The 19,947-nt window shown below is 41.3% G+C and overlaps 1 protein-coding gene across 3 annotated transcripts in view; it reads left to right on the forward strand.

The window, feature by feature from the left end:
- PHYLLO (2-oxoglutarate decarboxylase/hydro-lyase/magnesium ion-binding protein) overlaps positions 1 to 19,947 on the forward strand; it is a 247,108-nt gene that overhangs the window by 214,638 nt on the left and 12,523 nt on the right. For all 3 annotated transcript variants that reach the window (XM_087373141.1, XM_087373148.1, XM_087373156.1), the window contains 7 exons: positions 9,693 to 9,989; positions 15,613 to 15,680; positions 15,828 to 15,986; positions 16,687 to 16,812; positions 16,926 to 17,054; positions 17,199 to 17,316; positions 17,437 to 17,595. In XM_087373141.1, the coding sequence (XP_087229267.1) occupies positions 9,693 to 9,989; positions 15,613 to 15,680; positions 15,828 to 15,986; positions 16,687 to 16,812; positions 16,926 to 17,054; positions 17,199 to 17,316; positions 17,437 to 17,595 (1,056 nt within the window). The remainder of the gene's footprint in view (positions 1 to 9,692; positions 9,990 to 15,612; positions 15,681 to 15,827; positions 15,987 to 16,686; positions 16,813 to 16,925; positions 17,055 to 17,198; positions 17,317 to 17,436; positions 17,596 to 19,947) is intronic.

Raw genomic sequence — 19,947 nt, forward strand, 5'->3', positions numbered from 1 at the left:
CTTAAATCAATCCCACGAGATGAGATCAATCGTATCATACGGTTAGATCTTCTCAAGCTCCGTACATCTCGGACTTGGGGGAGGACTAGGAGGTCCGCATCAAGATCCAGTTCTATCGTGTCCACTTCTTGAGAATATCGGAGAAGGGATTCATCACCAGACCCAAGTATCTCGAGGACAGAGGAGTCGCACATGCCTGAGGATCGCCATGCGGATTTCGTCCCATCAGTTGAGGATTGAGGCAAGGAGAGCCACAGGTATACCCAGCGGATCTGCATGTTATCCACATTAGGAGTGGTTAAGACAGAGGAGCGGTTTCTTTGTAGCTGCCCAGCGTACTATGAGATCCGAGGATGCTACCACTGACTCTACCTGGAGGGGAGCGGCTTCGGTCCACTGTCATGACTGATCCACTTCCATGACTAGGTCTGCATTAGGCTCTATTTGATGGAGATGCGCCAACACAGGGGGACATTACTACTATAGATCAGAGAGCAGCAGGAGGCAACTAGGCCACAGGATATAGAGGCTGACCGAGCACAGTGACACGTCTCAGACTTTTACACATTTGATTCAGCTCGAGGATACAGCAGTTAGAGGAGGATGAGCTAGGTGATATGAGGGCAGCCTTGATTAGCAAAGAGAGCGGGGACGGTCCCATCGAGAGAGGAACACAGTGTGTGAGATAGAGAGCGCCCATAGCACATTCTATTGAGGTCCGATCTATGATAGCTTTCCTCAAGGGAGACGAACAAAGACGAGGGGTCACTCTGCACATAGCTCTGCGGGTTCTGAGATCGAGGAGACCATGTCTCCCACCACAATGTGAGACAACTCGACAAATACAGATCCGAGATATCTTCATAGCTCATCGAAAGACACCATTGTGTCGGGCTTCGGTTTTTGAGTCCCAACTCACAGATTGCTTCAGTTTGTATTTGATTTTGATTTTGATTAAACTGTTGAGCTCAGTAGATCAGCATAGATTGCTCTTGCCCATTGAGGCTTGTATGAGTCTTCTTTTTATGCACTTTGTCCCATAGGCCTATGAGGCCTCCCGTGGACGTCAAGACATCACTCTTCCATTCTCTCTCTCTCTCTCTCTCTCTATATATATATATATATATATATATATATGTATATGTATGTATATGTATATGTACATGTATATGTATATGTGTGTGTGTGTGTGTGTGTGTGTGTGTGCCTGGGGAAATTGTTCCAACTTCTCAATTGATTCGACATCTTGGCTATCCTCTAGGCTGGGGGCTCACTCGTTCTCAACAAACTGATTGGGTGCTCACAAAGTTGAGGGCAAAACTTGAATATTGGAAGCTTGCATTGCATGTTCGATTGCGAATAACGCAATCCATTTTGATAGCATACATACAATTCTATCTGCCTCTCATTATGTTCACTAAGGCAGATTTGGTTTCCTTTATGTCTGCTATCATGGAGATTTTGTGGTGTTCAAAAATGACAAGAAAAGTCTCAGATTACTCTCTATGCATCGTCTCTGCTCTCCAAAGATGCACGGGGGTCTGAACATTCTCAATATTCAAATGCATATACTTGCTCACAGAGGGAAAATGATGTTGCAGTTTATGCAAGGGGATGAGCCTTGGGCTTTCATGATCCGCTCTCTTTTGTTGCATATTGATACTTCTGCTTTTGGGCATTGGCAACCTACACAGTGGGATTTTCTATTTGGCTCTATTCAAGTCAAGATCAGAGGCTGCTCTTTTGTCTCTCGTTTGCTTCTTGATTAGAAGCATATTTTATCCCACTTGGAATGGCATGGCAGGGATTCTTTGTCGGGAAATTCCTTGAGGGTTGAGAATATTTATTGGTCCCAAGTATTCCACCCTCCTTTGGCTATACAAGAACCCAGGCATTCTTATTTTATATCTTTCAAAGGCATTCTTCTGTGGCAGATGTACTTCAGGATGATGGCACTCTTTTATCTTTTTCTATGGCTGCTAGCAAATATGGTTTGGGAGCTCATTGTCGTCCGTTATGGCATAAAATTTCCGAAATGCTTCAACCTTTCTTGCCGGTACCTCGTTTGGAACTTCAGGATAGGCTTGAGGATTGGACTCTACATTCTTCTTCCTCTTCATCTGGTCCTTTGAAGCTCTCACATATCACAGTGCCTTCTCTGTATAAAGTGTTGTTACTTTGGCCTTGGATTTCTGACAGAGCAAATTCTGTTTGGCATATGGATCGCCCACTAAAGTGGTGGAGAAAGCGGCTGCGTCTCCTTTGGCATTATAAAGTCCCTCTTCGGCAACAGCTATTCCTTTGGCGAGTCCTACTTGGCATGTTTCCATATGGGTAGTTTACTTGCGCATATACATATTGCTCCAGCTGTTTGCCACAGATGTCTACATTCTGCTGAATCTGTGCTTCACATCTTTTGGCACTGTCCACACACTTGTGATTTCCTTGCTCTCATTCGATAGGGGCTTCGAGCGAGATTTCCTACTGTTACTTTTGGCAGGTTCTTCTGGTTATTTGGTTTTCATCCAGCTAGACAGGGTTTTTATTTATTTTTTGTTTGGGTGGGCTACTGGGCACTGTGGACTCTATGGATGGACAAAAATCATAGTCTTTGGTGATCCTACTTTTTCATCTTTTGTTTTTTTCAAACGATCTCTACGGCAATCATTTTATGATTGCTTTCAGACTCATTTGGTTGATCATGATGTATATATAGCTTATACTGAGATTTTCAGTTGAGTAGTAGTTACTCTGCTTTTGAAGTAACTATCAATGTAATTATTTTATAGCAATAAAGTATTTATTCTTACAAAAAAAAAAGTGTGTGTGTGTGTGTGTAAACGCATACACATACACATACACATACACATACACGTACACGTACACATACTTTTTTTTGTGAATCTAGTAACTATATTATTAACATGAAATCAAGGTACATAACATTAGACTCCAAAAGAGAGCCTAATGGAAGAACTCAAAAACAGTCAGAAAACACTTCAAGGCTAGTAGCATCCAAGTCCTTTGTAGCATAACTATCATATAGGGATTGCTTGAGGGACATTTTGAAGAAAACATATGCCTGAGGGAACTGTTGGCCCATCTTGGAATGCAATCTCTGTGTCCAAATGGTCCATAGTACCCAGAAACGTGTCTAGTGAAAGAAAAGGAGGAATGGAGACATCTGAGATGAGAGGCATCCAAACATCCAGAAGAGTTTCCCAAGTCTGATAGAGGGAAACCGAAGCCGCAACAAATGAGAGACATGAGTGATCAATATCCGAGAGTGCGGGCAAGACCATAGTAGATGGGGAACTGTCTCGCGGTGATGAGAGCAACGGGGGTAGGAAGGGGAAGCAATGCGACGTGCTGCCAATTTCACCCCAATGGAAAAAGCTCCCACTATACATCTCCAAAAGAAAAGCCTCTGTTTCAATGGCAATTTGGCTTTCCAAATTTTCATGAGTCGTGATTGCCACCAAAATAAAGGCCTATCCAGATTCCAAAGAGTGTTGGCATGCTTATCAATCCATGGTGGTGGAAGAAGAAATCTGTAGACTATCGAGGAGGCCAGATTATGCATGGAAAGGGAATAGGTAGCAGGAGATAAGGAAGTCAAATTCCAGTCCAGTAATCTGTCCTGTGCAAACAGTGGAGGAACAGGAACAAATGGTTGTAACATAGTTGAAAGTGTTCTCCAAATGGACCTATGATGTAGACCCAAGGAGAATGTCCTGCAAGCTTGTGGAAATGAAAGCATATAACCTTGTTGATCCACAACATCTCCAACAAATCTTATGCCCAATTTCATAAGATTATATGCTTTAATAGGTGCCTGTAAAGCGAGAGGCGATTCAAACACCTTGCTCCAATGGATGCTTTCCAAGCGAAGCGAATTACCATGATGAGAAGAAGCACCTGTCCATTTAGCATAAGAGAGAATTCTCTTCCAATCATGAATAAAAGCAGTAGAAACAGGACAACCAGGAATTTTCCCTTGAAATGTGGTCATGACTGCTTCCCAGTGATCTGTATTCCAATGCCCATATGCATGGGATGTCATGTTTCCACACATGGCTGCTAACATAATAGCCCATGGCTGTTTTTGCTGAAAAAAATCAGCAATCATAGTGCTCTTTCTTGCCAGCATGTGAATCTGAAGATTGAGAATATTCAGCCCCCCATGGGTCTTAGGTGAGCAAATAAACTGCATGGGTAGTAGTCGCAAAGCCTTTTTATGAGATTTGCTTTTCCAAAATATCTCCATAGCCTGGGATATATAGGAAGCCAAATGCTTAAAAGACCAGGGAAGAAGAGGCAGATAAAACTGCACATATGCCATAATGATGGATTGTACTATCCGAAGTCGAACATGCAGAGGCCAAGTGGACAAATGCGAGTATTTCAGCTTCTTGTTGATCTTTTGAAGCAGCCAGTCGAGCTGTTGTTGCGGGGTAATATTCCAGCCAATGGGATACCCTAGATGCCTCACAATAGTATGGGAAGAGATGATGTGGCCTGGCCAAAGAAGTATATGCCAATCAGCTTCTTTCAATGCTAGGAGATTTGATTTCTGAAAATTGATATGCAGTCCAGCATCTAAGCCAAAATCATTCAGAGTATGCATCAAATGAGAGAGGTCACTTTGACAATTCTTGGGCATAAAATATGAATCATCAGCATATGCCTGTGCAAGAAATGACTGTGCCCCTGGAATTTGCAAGCCATGAAGCTGCCCTGTATGTACAAGATGATCCATGTGCAACAGTAACGGATGGGTAGCAATGGCATACAGCAAGGAACTAAGAGGGCAACCCTGTCTCACTGAGCGGGTCATAGTCCAGGTTCTTGTCAACCCACCATCAATTAAACACTGCGCAGTGGCATGAGAATAGAGCCAGTAAATAATATGGACCAGCTGAGGGCCAAATCCCAATTTATGCATAGTCTGAGAGATGAAATCCCAATGGACAGTATCAAATGCTTTCGCAATGTCCACTTGCAGAATGAGAACGTCTTGTTTGGAATATTTGGCATACTCAATTGCAAGCAAAGCATTGGAGATATTGTCAGTAATCTGCCTTCTGGGAACAAACCCATACTGCCTGGGATGAAGTCCTGCTTGCAAAATGAAGCGAACCCTGAGGACAATCATTTTGGCAATGAGTTTGTAAATAACTGGCATAAGAGATATGGGCCGCCAATCAGCCATAGTCTCGCACAATCTTTTTTTGGGGATCAATTTGACAAGGCCATGTTTCCAAGAAGGAGGGAGAGATTGTTCTGCCCAAGCATGATTGATCATTAGAAGAAGAGTGTTCTTGAGATCACCCCAAAATGCACGGAAAAATTCAACAGTCAATCCATCCCAGCCAGGAGAGCTGCCTTTACGTAAATGACTTAAAGCATCATCCAGTTCATTAAGCATAAAGGGCTGCTCCAATGCATGAGCCTATTCCCGAGACAATATAGGTTGAACGTGCATAAGAAATTGAGATCTGGCTGCATTCACTTGCATCAAATGATCAGGTTGAGGAGCAAAGGGATGCTGGAAATGACTAGAACATTGCAATTCCAATTCTGATTTGGAAGTGGTCCAAATACCATCATCTTTCTTGATCCTGCAGATGGCCTCCTTTCGCCTATCCGCATGGAGGCTTTTAAAAAAGGCTTTGGAGGAGCAGCCCTTATTTAAAAGGGGTTTCATGCGAGCTCGGATTTGCCACTTCTTTAATTTGCGAAGATCATTTTGATGGATGATATGAACCGCATAAGCACAAGAATCCTGTTCAGAGGAGGTAAGCTGCCTATGAGAACTGATTACATCCATTTGTTGCTTGTGAGATTGAGCCCATTTCAGCTTAAGCCTGAGGTTTCCCATGTAACTCCGTCCATAATCTTGAATAACAGCCTGCAAGCGATGAGCAAGACTGATCCAAGCAAAATCCATGTCCTCCTGAGCATGTAAGAGGAGGGGGCAGACAGCCACTCTCACCATGTTCTGAAATTGTTGATGAAGCAGATAAGCACTGTTCAAGCTCTCTTCGATCTGTTGCTCTATTGTTTTCCTTTTCATCTCCCTGCGCATCCCAGTAGATGTAGGCGACGACCAAAGAAAGGCATATCATCTGCCAAACGTGTTGTAGATAATGTCAAGCATACTGGGAAGTGATCAGATAGCAAGAGGGAATGATCAACCCATAGTGCACATGTAAAACTAGCATACTGGTGAGCATGCAGCAAATACCATCTGTCAAGTCGAGCCCGGTAGTGAGTAAAGGCATTGTGATGATATGTATAACCCATATCTCTATCCCTTGTTGAAAGCCATAAATCTTCTGCATTCAAGGGTGAAAGCATATCTTCCCAATGTCGGAGCTCAGTGGGGATCATATGAGAACGATGAGTGGTATTGTCTTGAATGGCAGGCGAGTTATTGAAGTCTCCACACAAAAAGGCATTGGACGACCATGGATATTGTTTGAGGGAGTCCCACATTCTAGCTCTTGTCGCAGAAGTCTGAGAGGCATAAATAGATGCTATTTCATAGAGATCAGCATGATAGATGCATCTGATCACCATCCATCGACCCTGAGGGTCATTGTAAGCAACCGTGGGCTGCATATCATGTTTTACTAGCATGCAAACCCCCGAAAAATGCATTGTATCAGCATAAAAGATATCATATCCAGCATAGTGGCCTTGCTGGCCAGCCAAGAAGTGTTGATTGTGTTCCTGTAAAGAGATAACATCGGGGTGCATTCTATGTACATAGTGCTAGAGAAGTCTCCACTTATTGACATTGCAAAGACCCTGAACATTGTATGTAATGCAAGTAATTGAAGTAGACATAGAAGATATGTACATCGGGGTGCATTCTATGTACATAGTGCTAGAGAAGTCTCCACTTATTGACATTGCAAAGACCCTGAACATTGTATGTAATGCAAGTAATTGAAGTAGACATAGAAGATATGTACAGTCAAACCAAAAAGCATAGTAAAGTATAAGCTGTCAGGCCTCAGCCATGACATCAACATCCACCTGGCCTCCTGGATCATTAGCTCTATGATCCTCATCATTGTCACATACAGGGATGCCCCTCTTTAAGACATGTACACGTACACATACACATACATGTACATACACACACACATACATACATACATACATATGTATGTCTATATGTATAAAACTTAAAATTGACCTATGAATTGACCAAGGGTAGGGTGTAGGGATAGCCTTCGTAGGCTTGTACCTTCACTTCAGTTTTAACGTTTTTGCAGCGATACACTTAAGTTTAGCATCAGCTCGTGCCCCCTTGCACTCACATTTCTATCCCTTGGTTTCACACAACCCTACATGTAGGCGAGTTATAGGTAGAGTGTGCATCACAAAGATGTTATCAAAAGTGAGCAGCACTATTGGGGTTAAATAGGGGAGCTCTCTCTCCCCCACCCTTGTTCACCTCTACGTGAGGAGTAGGCTTCTTTTGGGGATACCCTAGGAGATCGAGGATCTCTGGCACGATCTATCTTACCCGTCCTGCTATATGGAGAGGATGTGATGCTCATCTTGCATACAATAGAAGGATATAGATGCTGTTTTGGCAGCATTGCAGGCTCTCTGTGAGAGCCGTGACAAAAAGATCAACCTAGTTAAAACCACGGTTGTGATCTTCAGCACTTACTGAAGCTCAGCTCCAAAGTGATATTTTCACACTTGTAGAATAGCCGGTTGGGATACTGAGATCATATGTACACTTGAGGCACACCTTCACTGGTCCTAAGTTTACCATGAATTTAGTGGCACAAGCACTCTTGACTGAGGCCATGCATCAGTATTGAGACTAGAGACACGGTGTTGTCAGAGAGACTTCCAGCACTGAGCACAAAATTACTTCTTTTTTATTCCCTCGTTTGACCAGCAACCTTATATAGGTACTTTGTGGGACTTTTTGAACTTTTTGGACGGTAGGAACTTTTTGTATGGTAGGAACGTTTTGGACTCAGAGAGGTTTTTGGGTAGTGATGAGGACATTAAGGGGGGTACTTCAGTCAGGTATTTTGGCTGCCAGGGTGGTGTGGGTATCTCTCCTTCACAGTAGTTTGCTCTTTTGTTCGAGAATATCAGCAAGAAACTTCTCTTTTGGAGTTCAGCCAAAACTTGATCTTGCTTCCAGGGTGGTCTAGGTACTACTAGCCATAGCGATGAGTGGACTCATTTTGAAAGACTATAAGTCATGATGCCATCTCCTATGATTTGGGGGAGTAGGTATACTCCACACGACATTATTTTGGCATTGTTTGCTGCGAGACCCCTCCATATAAGTGCGTCATTCTAAATAATCACCTATCTAGAATGGGTCAGGCATTTCGGTTAGACAGATGCAGGTTAGAGACCACCATGGAGGTCCTCTGATTGACCGAGCAGCTTAAGATGTGCAATGGTGATATGCACGAATCTCTAGATGGTTCGATTGCAGCCTTTTTCTATTGACCATTTATCACTATATCAATACTCCTAGATGACCGTTTCTTGTGTTTGACACATAGCAAGAGACTCATTAGATCATCTGGAATGACCTATGGCAAGTATAGATCAGATATCTCTCGCTCAGCCACATGGGACTAACATGGCTTACTATTGGAGAGATTTCTCCACTTGCAGCTTCATTTTGGCACCAGGATTATCTACACATCCATCTCCTTCATGCAATATGGATTACTATGGTCCAGATCAGGGACCTCATTTGATAGATTCCAAATTAAGGCAGGTTGGAAGATCACAGCCACAGGACGCCATAGAGGCTTGAGGCTCTGCACCCATGTGACACACATGAGGGGGACACTAAGGAGCATGTTCAAATGTGATGTTCCATGTGTTATGAGGTCAGAAAAAAGATACCACTGCCTTTTCTCCCATGGATACACATATATGAGCAGAGCCATTGACTACTTATACCATATCACGAGACATGGCCCTTGGCAGCAAGAGATCACAGGCTTCTTCACACGAGAAGAAGTGGATGGGAGATGTTGGGATCAAGACCTTTATTTTTAAGGCACGCTAGGTCTGCTGGAGAAGGACACAAGCCTCGTGAGCACCCATCCCATAAACTAGAAACCTGCAAGAAAAGAATTTCATGATTTGAGGAGTTCCAATCATATCCTGTCATGTGTCCTATGTCATGTCTCATGCATGCATAATTTGACTTTGCATTGGCCTCTCTAGGATTCCAATCGGAGTCATGGTGTCTTTGAAACATGTCCGAAATCTATTGCTGACGTCCTCTTGCTAGTTCTTTAAGATATGATAGACAGCTCTAGCTCCCCTCATATGGGGTGTACTTTTATGATGATTCTGATTTCTGCTGCCCCATACAAAAGAAATCAGGTCCTGCTTTTGCATTTCCTTTTCCTAGGATGGTTTTTATCTCCTTTCCTTACTGCCTTTTGTTTGGGAGTGCCTGGCATTTTGGACAAAATTTTCTATCATATGGTATTTCTCTAGATCTTGTACTTCCTTGCACATAACAAAAGGCATTTGAATGTTTTCATCGTTTTATAAAACTTGATGGAGAATAAAAAATAAACCTGTGATGTCTTATTTGAATGTGAGATTTAGTGTTTGTGTTTTGAGGTGATACGAGTAGCTAATGGAGACTTGACTTTTCTTAGTCCTATTTGTAGGCCGAGCAAGAGATAAAATTTCAGCTGGATGCAGAATTATGTCTTACAGAACCTCATGTGGCTCAAATCGTTGCAAACTCATTGACATTGGATTGTGCGTTTTTTCTTGGGAATAGTATGCCAATTCGAGATGTTGATATGTATGCCCTTGGAACAATACATAAGCAACGAAGCCCAGTCTCTGAGCTTCGTGCCCTTCCAGAATTAGCAGTACGAACTGCAGGAAATCGTGGAGCAAGTGGAATTGATGGAATTCTTAGCACGGCCATAGGGTTTGCAGCTGGCAGTAGGCAGCGGGTAAATATCTTTTTGATAGGTGTTCTTTTACATGAGCTACATGCATACATGCATACATTTATTATTTTTCTTGGGGTGTCTGATGTTTGATAGCACTTGCATAAAAATACAAAAAATAGATTATTTTGGGATGTGGCTTAATGTACTATAGGTTTTGTTCAGTTATTTTCTTCACATGTTCATAAGAACCATAGAAATCTCTCTCTCTCTCTCTCTCTCTCTCTCTCACACACACACACACACACACACACACACACACACACACACACACACAGACTCTTTTTTAGATAGTGAAAGATTTGATTGATTATATTACAAGAATAGTGACCTCAAAAAAGGGGCGCTAGAAAATACATCAATTGAAGATCTCAGTATAAGCCAAATATACATCCTGATCTATTTGGCGAGTCTGCAAGCAATCAAAGAAAGATTGCTGCAGAGAACGCTTAAAGAAAGCAAACAAAGAAAAATTGGGATCACTAAATACTTTACAATTACGGTCTGTCCATAAAGTCCAAAGTCCCTAATATCGAGCCTAAAAAAAGAAACACACACACACTTTTTTTTAGTGAAATCTTATATTTAGGTGTGGGAAACCCCGCAAAGAGGTAAAAACCCACCAATAAGTACAAAGGAAAAATTTACAAGTTAAACCTCAGAGCAAAAATTACATCAACTGAAAATTTCAGTATATGCCAAGTCACACACACACACACACACACACAAAACACGTAATAACAATCATGAAGAACAAGCAATCTTCGGCAAAGCAACAAAGTATTACCATTGTGGAAGGATGTGTCAATACCACAATGATTTGCAGATTGAAGAACAAGCTAAAATGTAAATATTGCAAGAAGCTAGCACACAAAGAAGAAGACTTCAGATTGAAGAATGAGCAGGCCAACTACGTAGGGGTCGTCGACAAGGAATGACTAGAATGAGTGACAACAACAAAATGAATTAAGAAGCAAAGCTTAGTAGATAAAGCTCACCACATGAGTCGATTTTGGTTTTTAGTTATCAAACCTGACCACTTGAGAGTAGCTATCTAATGACCCAATGGAGGTATTGATCATCTTGCAATACCACAATTGACCACCTTAAGTAGCAACGACTTTTCTTTTGCAAACTCGCATCTGACCATCTTACAGTAGCCAATCCATTATGAGACCAAGGGAAGGTATTGACTGTTGTGGTCCCATGAGCACAGAGATGGAGGCAAAGGTATGAGTAAAGGTATGAAGCAAGGGCATGCTATCACATGACATGGAGATGTTATCCCACATGTGAGCAAGTATATGCAAGTATGTATCCACTCTTACAAAGGGGAGGTTCATTTCAAGCAATAATATCAAGCGAGCTCTCAAGTCTCTCTATGAATACAAGTCTCAATCTTGTAACCTAATTATGCTCGAGTCTATGCCATCTAGTTTAGTTCTTCATCGTGTGTAGATTTAAGTTGCAGCCACCGTAGATTAGCTCTAGTTAAGCACACTTACCTTTAGAGGCACCATAGCCGTATCTCTTAGGTGCTCATGTTTTCTCATTGAGTACTTGAGGGATAGACTATGATCGAAGTGGATGTCATGATATATGGTGTGTGTGTGTGTGTGTCATGAGGCTCTCTGCTTTTTTGAGACCCTCATGTAAATTTTGCTGATAATATAATCATGGATTTACCCAAAAAAAAAAAAAAAAGTGTGTGGGCAGCATCATGGTGTGTGGAAAACGTGTCATGGTGGGGGATAGATATGCTAAAGAAAAGATTATTGTGGTCAGCTCTAGTAGTGGCGGGGATATAGAGAAGTTAGTGATGTGTAGGGCGAAGGGAAGGACTCCCATGAGCCCCTCCCCCCCCTCCCCCCGTGTGAAATCTAGGTGAATCTATCCAAGGAGGGCGCAGACCATTGCAATGATGGTTATGTATCCTACCCATATTCAAGAAAGCGTGCTTGTAAGAGGTGATCGGGGCTTGCCTGCTTGCGGATACTCGGGATATCTATGGCTCATCTAGATGAATATCAAGTAATAAAATAAAATCATCTTGAAAATCAAGAAGCTATGCCTATCGTGAATCCGGTCCCGGCCTTGCATTTAACTCCACAACCAGCAAGTTTTTCCAGAAGCTTCAGAAATCGATTACGTCCCAATATAGGGCAAAGTAGGTGAGGTCTCAACACCTGCATAGAGGTCTAGAGCAAAGTGCGAGGTCTTAGGAAGGAAATAGTATATGGCAAGGAAGAGGTCATGCCGTGATGTGCGTCAAAACCTAATCCAGAGAAATCTGGAATATGTGTCCCGTTTCTCAACAGAGATCATCCTAGTGAGATGTGATTGATATAGCACTACCAGTCATCCTAATCCACGTACTCCATAGTTCTCTTGAGTCTCATCGTGGTATGTTGTTTCCGATGTATTGCTATAGACTACAACAACGGGCACTCTAGGCTTGGACAAGTCTCTATGTAGAAAACTTTATCTCACATTTTGTAGACACTGCAAGAAATTTCGTGGATCTGACCATAAGGTGTTATTATAGATCTAAATGGTGTAGTTCAGGGTCTCGATGCTCTGAGTCTCATAGATCCCCTTGACCAAATGCCCATTGGGAGCCTATCAAAAGTCTTCCATCTTGAATCATTACCCACGTCTCCTCCTTGCAAGCGATGTCCTATTGTTGTAGGAGGGTGCTCCTCTCCTCTACTTGTAACGGTGTGAGGTCCTTATCCATATGAATATACTACTTCCTCATCCATATGAATACGCTACCTCCATGCAGACTTTTGACTTTGATCTTCCACAAGGGGTAGTTAGTCTATGAAGCTTAACCCTTTTGGAAATTAGGGATGGGAAGGTGCATGGTTGATGCCATTTCTACTCTTCTGCTTGCCCTAAACACAGAAAGGAAAGGCTAGAAAACCTGCTATTAACAAAAACCACAACAAACTAGGAAATACCCCCTGTGCTCCAATGGCTAACTGGATCTAGGGCTTGGTGCCCTTGTTTGCTGCAGCTCTTCCACATTGGATCCATGAAAGAGAACTGAGGTGGAGGCAATTCTAGGTTGAAGTGCGTGCCACATACATATGTAGGTAAGATAGGTGTGCACACACAATGAATTGCTGCAATGGAATGAAAGCATACAATTCTACATGCAACAACTGCTGCAAAATGATCATCATATAGTTAACCCTAGGATGAGGAGATGAGGAGGTGAGGTGTGAGGGTGAAGCGTCCTTATGCCTTGTCTCACAAAAGCTACTGCTTCAGCCCCTCCTATGTGGCACATTGACGTATTGTGCCCGATCTGAATGTATCAAAACACATACATAAATGGGATACTAGAATTTGCTTGGCTGTAGAGTGAGTTACATGTTGATTGCAGTATCTATGTGACACATGGCAGAGGCCCATGAGTTAGACTATTGATACACTGCCATGTGGTACGCATCCCCTTTATCCACGATGGATATATGTGGAGGTATGCCCCATCATGTGACTCCTTAAAAGTCTTAACCACTGTTCATGACATAACATCTTGAGTAGCCTAACCTAGGACCTAATTTCTAACTACCAATTATTCTAACCCGAATCACTGGGAGGGTAAATTGATGAACTAATTCTATAGCTCATTGCTACTTCTCCCTTGATAAACAATGGATAAGATTTTATGTCCATCAGCTTGAAAAACTTTACTTGCTTAATCTTGCCAATAGGTTAGGATGTCAGCCACATGATCTTCTATCGGATAATGTATGAATTTCTATTTCATTGCTTAGAATCTTTCATTTATAAAGTAGTGTTGCATTTCAACGAATCCTTGGCCAATTCAATAAAGCTTTGGTTGTCCATCAATAATGGAGTTGGATCGTTTTGAGTAAGCCCTATATCATTTTAGATCCTTCTCAACCAGATAGCATCATAGGCTGCATTTGAAGATGCTGTTTATTCAGCTTCTATGGAGTATAAAGAAATCGTGCTTTGTTTCATATTGCTCCATGGTATCAGGCAAGCGGTGAGATCCAATGCTGACACAATATCTAAGAGTAGATCTTTTGTCATCTAAGCACCTTGCCCAAACACTATCAATAAACCGTGATAGTTTTGAATCATTGCATCTCTTGTATTCAACTCCACATGTCAGTGTTTGCTTCCTTGATGTAGCTAAGTATCCTCTTAGCTGCCTTCTAATGGCTTTCTTTTTAGTCAGCCATATGTTGGAACATGGTACTAACCAGAAAAGCTATGTCCAGTCTAGTGGTGGCTAAATATATCAAGCTACCTGGCAGAAAGTACCATATACTCTAGAACTATCCTAATCCTTTCATAAATTAATCGGCTTGCAATCATTAATTTTTGAAAATATTGCTCAAGACAAGGCTCCATAATCGTTGGCTGTTCCTGATGTACTAAATTTACTATCTGAAGGATCCCTGACTTGCCCCTCTCTGGATCTTCCCTCCCTTCTTTGTTGTCCTATTAACTTTTAAGGTTTCTTTCTTGCACTGGCCAGCTCCATGATAAAGGGCCCATTCACTAATCCAGAATCCCATCTGACCTAATGTCATATGATTGCTTCAAGGGGCTGCTGTTACTTATCTCTTTAAAGGTTTCTCATATGGCATAATTTACTCACTCACTTGATAGCTTATTAAAGCAGCTTCCTTTATCATGCCCCCCCCCCGTTTACAGTTTTTTGTCCTTGCTTAATGTTCCCATTTTAGTATATCAAGTTGGCTACATAAACTCATTGACCTGTACGCTACATAAATTCCTCTTCAATCTATGGCTATGTTTCTCTCCTAGAGTTCTCTTGAGCTCTATTTTCAGGAGCCTAGCAATCTTCTATGTATTTATGATTGAATTATGCTTCTTCATCTTGTATGCTAAGGAGGTATCCTTTTGCAGTTGAGTAATGATCGGAGCATTTACCATCAAATTAAAGTTCTATAAGCCCTAATCTTTGAACACCATGTCTGAATATTGCCATTGGCCACATCTTGTAATGTCTTACTACAGGAGAAAGTCTCAAATTTACCGCAAATAGAACTTTTAAAGTGATTCTTTCTCTCTTCCAAAGGTCCATATTGTTATTTCGCATTATGGATCTAGCTTGGTTAGGCAAATCTCTGTATTGAGAAGCACTCTTTCCTGCATCTTTGATTGTCTTTCCAGATATGGAGGCTAGGTTGCACTCACTCAAGAATGTGGTACACCTTCACAAGGAATATACTAGTCTCATAAATTTACACAGCTTTATCTAATTGCAAAGAAAATTGCGACTCAATCCATTTATAACCACTCCTATTGAGTTACTCTCATGCGAATCAAACCATTACTTGAATTGGCTTGTGGGCAGTACCATGTAGTGAAAGTATGGTAAGTGGCACGGAGGGGGAAGAGCTACTCAAGCATTTTCAGAAGTAACAGATTGTTTCCTAGTTTGTTACTCAACATTGTTACTGTATGGGTATTATATGCATCTATGCATGTTGTTTCTTCCTTTTTGGATTTGACATATTATTTTCTGAGATAATTTGATTAGTCTGGGCAACCGTTAGTAGTCCCTCCCTCCCCATCCACTAAGTTTGAAGCAGATTGTATTTTTGTGTGTGACTAGGTGGTGCTTCTTGTAGGAGATGTATCTTTTCTTCATGATACAAATGGGTTGACACTTTTAAACAAAAGGTAAGCTTGGATGGTTTTCTACAGATCAAGATAGGATTTAGATTTGATGCTAGTTGCATACAAGTAGGATCAGGGCTACATGTTTTCATAGGTTGAAGTCGATGCACATTGACTCTAATGCATTTTTTCGTTTTCCTTTTCATCAAGAGCTGGACAGCCACCGGTCGTCGTTATTGTTGTGAATAACTTCGGAGGAGGAATTTTCAGCCTTCTCCCTGTAGCTAATACTGCATCAGGGGCGGCTTTTACGAATTTTTTTTCTACACCACATGATATTTCAGTTCGACAATTATGCCTTGCACACAGGTACTTTACCTTGATACTCTGGGCTTCTAAAATGCGTAGAAAGGCTTTATCAACCCAAGTCTCTGAACTTATCAAACATGCCTCAGAAGCTCACATATTGTCTGCCAAGCAAGTAGCATCCCTCATGAAAAATTGTCTAGGGGTCTTCTGCTCCACATCATAACCTGCTTACAACTAAAGATGAAGAAATCAATAGAGTTTTTATGGACATCTTTTTTCAGATCCCACTTCTAAATTAACCTTTTCGCAATGAATTTTCACGATTTGTTATCTGCTCATGCTGCATTTTACAGGATGTATGTGACCAGGTCATTTAGTATATGGGTATCATCCATGAGATAATATGCCTTGATGACTTGAGTTTTAGATGCTCACATAAGGAATTTTAATGGTAAAATATAACAGTGATGAATTTATGTGAAGCTATGAAATATTTTCAATTCCCATGTGTCACTTTTGGCAGGATTAAAACGTGGAAAAAAGGATTTAATTAGTGATCACTGTTTTGTTTTGCGGACCTTTTCTGTTTTCAAAGCAGATTATTTTTTTCTGAGAATCCTTTTTGTAAAATGCGGTTTCATCTTCCGCAAGTTAGAAACTGCCAGTACCAAATATAAGAAAGTATTTAATGGATCAGAGACTAGTAAGAATTGCTAAATCTTGTATAGTAGTTAAAATATTTTTTATTTGTTCTGTTCAGGGTCAATCATACACTTGTGCGTTCAAGGCAACAATTAGAGGATGCACTTTATTTCATCCAGAAACAGCAGTTAAGCTGGATAGTAGAAGTAGAGAGTAATATTGAAGAAAATGCTGAGTTTCACAGGTGGTCTATTCAGCCATGAATTATTCTCAGCGTTTGCAGATCTTAAACGCCAGTGTTTTCATGCCATTATGTTAGAAATGATACCTTACTAACTTGTATATAAGAAACTGCAGATTGCTTCAGTCATCAACACGTCAAGCTATGAAGCATGCTCTTCAAGTAGTTCACAAAACCGAAGACATATTTGGCTCTGAGAAGATCAGAAGCTGGACTATTGAAGATGCTGTATATTTTCATTATAGGTTCATATGACTGACGGTTTCTTTCTTTAAACACATTTGTTTTCATATGCTATAGGCACGTTGGTAGCTTTACCTCACATATATGCATCCTGTTGTCTCCTATAATATTCAGGATTTGACTTCTGCCTTTTTCTGATCAATCAGGTTTCCACTCTGTGCTAGTCCAACTGCAAAAGTTGAAGTAAAGTTAACTGAAGCAAATTATAGGGAGGGCTTCATACTCTGCATTACACTTTGCAATGGGTTGTCTGGGTTTGGTGAGGTACGGTATAAAGTTCAACTAGCAATAGATATGGCGTTGGAGATGTTGCCATAGTTTTGCAAATCTTTTGTACAAGACCAAAGAGACATAGAGTCACTTACCTGTGAAAACCCTTTTCAGGTTGCTCCACTAGGGGGACTTCATAAAGAGGACATGATGGATGTTGAGGAGCAATTAAAACTGTTAATGCAACTGTTGAACAGAGCAAAGCTGAATAACACTCTAGCTTTTCTGAATGGAAGCTTTTCTGCGTGGCTGTATAATTGTGTAGGGATAATGGTAAGCTATTCTGATGTCTTGCAGTAAAATATACTATCTGTATATATATGTATGTATGTATATACATACATGCATACACATATATACATATAGACACAATACACACACACACACACACACACACACACACACACACACACACACACAATAGTTTATACTACACAAAAGCTTCCCCTAAATGGGGAGCTCAATATTACATCAACAGAACATCTCAGTACACACACACTTTTTTTGGTAAAATCCAGTGTATTTATATTCTCATAAATTTACAAGATGGGAAGTCTCCCACACACTGACATTAGACTCCAAAAGAGAGCCCAATGGAAGAACTCAAAAACAGGTAGAGAACACTTCAAGGCTAGTAGCATCAAAGTCCCTTGCAGCAAAACTATCATATAAGGATTGCTTGAGGGACATTCTGAAGAAAATATATGCCTGAGGAAACTGTTGACCCATCCTAGAATGCAGTCTCTGTGTCCAAATGGTCCATAGTACCCAAAAGCGAGTCCAGTGAAAGAAGAGGAGGAATGGAGACATCTGAGATGAGAGGCATCCAAACATCCAGAAGAGTTTCCCAAATCTGATAGAGGGAAACCGAAGCCGCAGCAAATGAGAAATATGAGTGATCAATATGCGAGAGTGTGGGCAAGACCATAATAGGTGAGGAACTGTCTCGCAGTGATGAGAGCAACGGGGGCAGGAAGGGGAAGCAATGCGGCGTGCTGCCAATTTCACCCCAATGGAAAAAGCTCCCACTATACATCTCCAAAAGAAAAGTCTCTGTTTCAATGGCAATTTGGCTTTCCAGATTTTCATGAGTCGTGATTGTCACCAAGATAAAGGCCTATCCAAATTCCAACGAGTGTTGGCATGCTTGTCAATCCATGGCGGTGGAAGAAGAAATCTGTAGACCTTCGAGGAGGTCAGATTGTGCATTGAAAGCGTATGGGTAGCAGGAGGTAAGGAAGTCAAATTCCAGTCCAGTAATCTGTCCTGTACAAACAGTGGAGGAACCGGAACAAATGGCTGCAACATAGTTGAAAGTATTCTCCAAATGGACCTATGATGCAGACCCAAGGAGAATGTCCTGCAAGCTTGTGGAAATGAAAGCATACAACCTTGTTGATCCACAACATCGCCAACAAATCTTATGCCCAATTTCATGAGATTGTATGCTTTAATAGGTGCCTGTAAAGCGAGAGGCAATTCAAACACCTTGCTCCAATGGATGCTTTCCAAGCGAAAAGAATTACACACACACACACACATACTTTTCCCCCTTTTTTTTGGGTTAAAATTTTGATACTTTATATTACAGTTTGGCTATCCCCAAAAACGTGATATGCCAAATTACACACACACACACTTTTTTTGTGAGAAGAAATCTTTTATTTCGATGAAATAATTACATTCATAGCTGCTTCAAAACGAAGTAGCTACTACTCAACAAAAGATCTCAGTATAAGCTGTATACACATCCTGATCTATCAAACGAGTCTGAAAACAATCGTAGAATGATTGTTGCAGAGATCGTTTGAAAAAAAGAAAGGATGAAAATAGTGGATCACCAAAGACTCAATGATTTCTATCCATCCATAAAGTCCATAGGGTCCAATATCGCACCCATACAAAAAATAAATCAAAACCCTGTCTCTGGGGATGAAATCCAAACAACCAGAAAAATCTGCCAAAAGTGACAGTAGGAAATCGTTGTCGAAGCCTCTGTCTGATGAGAGCAATGAGTGCAGAAGTGTTTGGACAGGACCAAAAGATATGGAGCACTGATTCAGTAGAGTGCGAGCATCGGTGACAAACAGCTAAAGCAATATGTCTGTGTGCAAGTAACTGTCCAGATGGAAAAATGCCAAGGAGAACTCGCCATAGGAAAAGCTGTTGTCGAAGAGGGACTTTGTAATGCCAAAGGAGACGCAGCCTTTTCCTCCACCACTTCATTGGACGATCCATATGCCAAACAGTATTTGCTCTGTTGGAAATCCAAGGTGGAGGTAATAACACTTTATATAGTGATGACACTGTAATATGTGAAAGCTTTAGAGGACGGACATATGAGGAAGGAGAGCGTAAACTCCAATCCTCAAGCCGATGCTGAATTTCTAAATGAGGTACCGGTAAGTACGGTTGGAGCATTGCTGAAATTTTATGCCATAAAGGACGATAATGAGCTCCCAAGCCATATTTGCGAGCAGCCAAAGAAAAAGATAGAATTGTGCCATCATCCTGAAGTACATCCGCCACATATGAAATGCCTTTGAAGGAGAGAAAATAAGAACGACGGGGTTCTTGTATGGCCAAAGGTGGATGGAATACTTTGGACCAAAAGAGATTCTCTGC

The sequence above is a fragment of the Dipteris shenzhenensis genome, chromosome 1 (genome assembly GCF_047967505.1).
Source record: "Dipteris shenzhenensis isolate YYH24624 ecotype China chromosome 1, Dip_SZ_1.0, whole genome shotgun sequence".
Lineage (NCBI taxonomy): Eukaryota > Viridiplantae > Streptophyta > Polypodiopsida > Gleicheniales > Dipteridaceae > Dipteris > Dipteris shenzhenensis.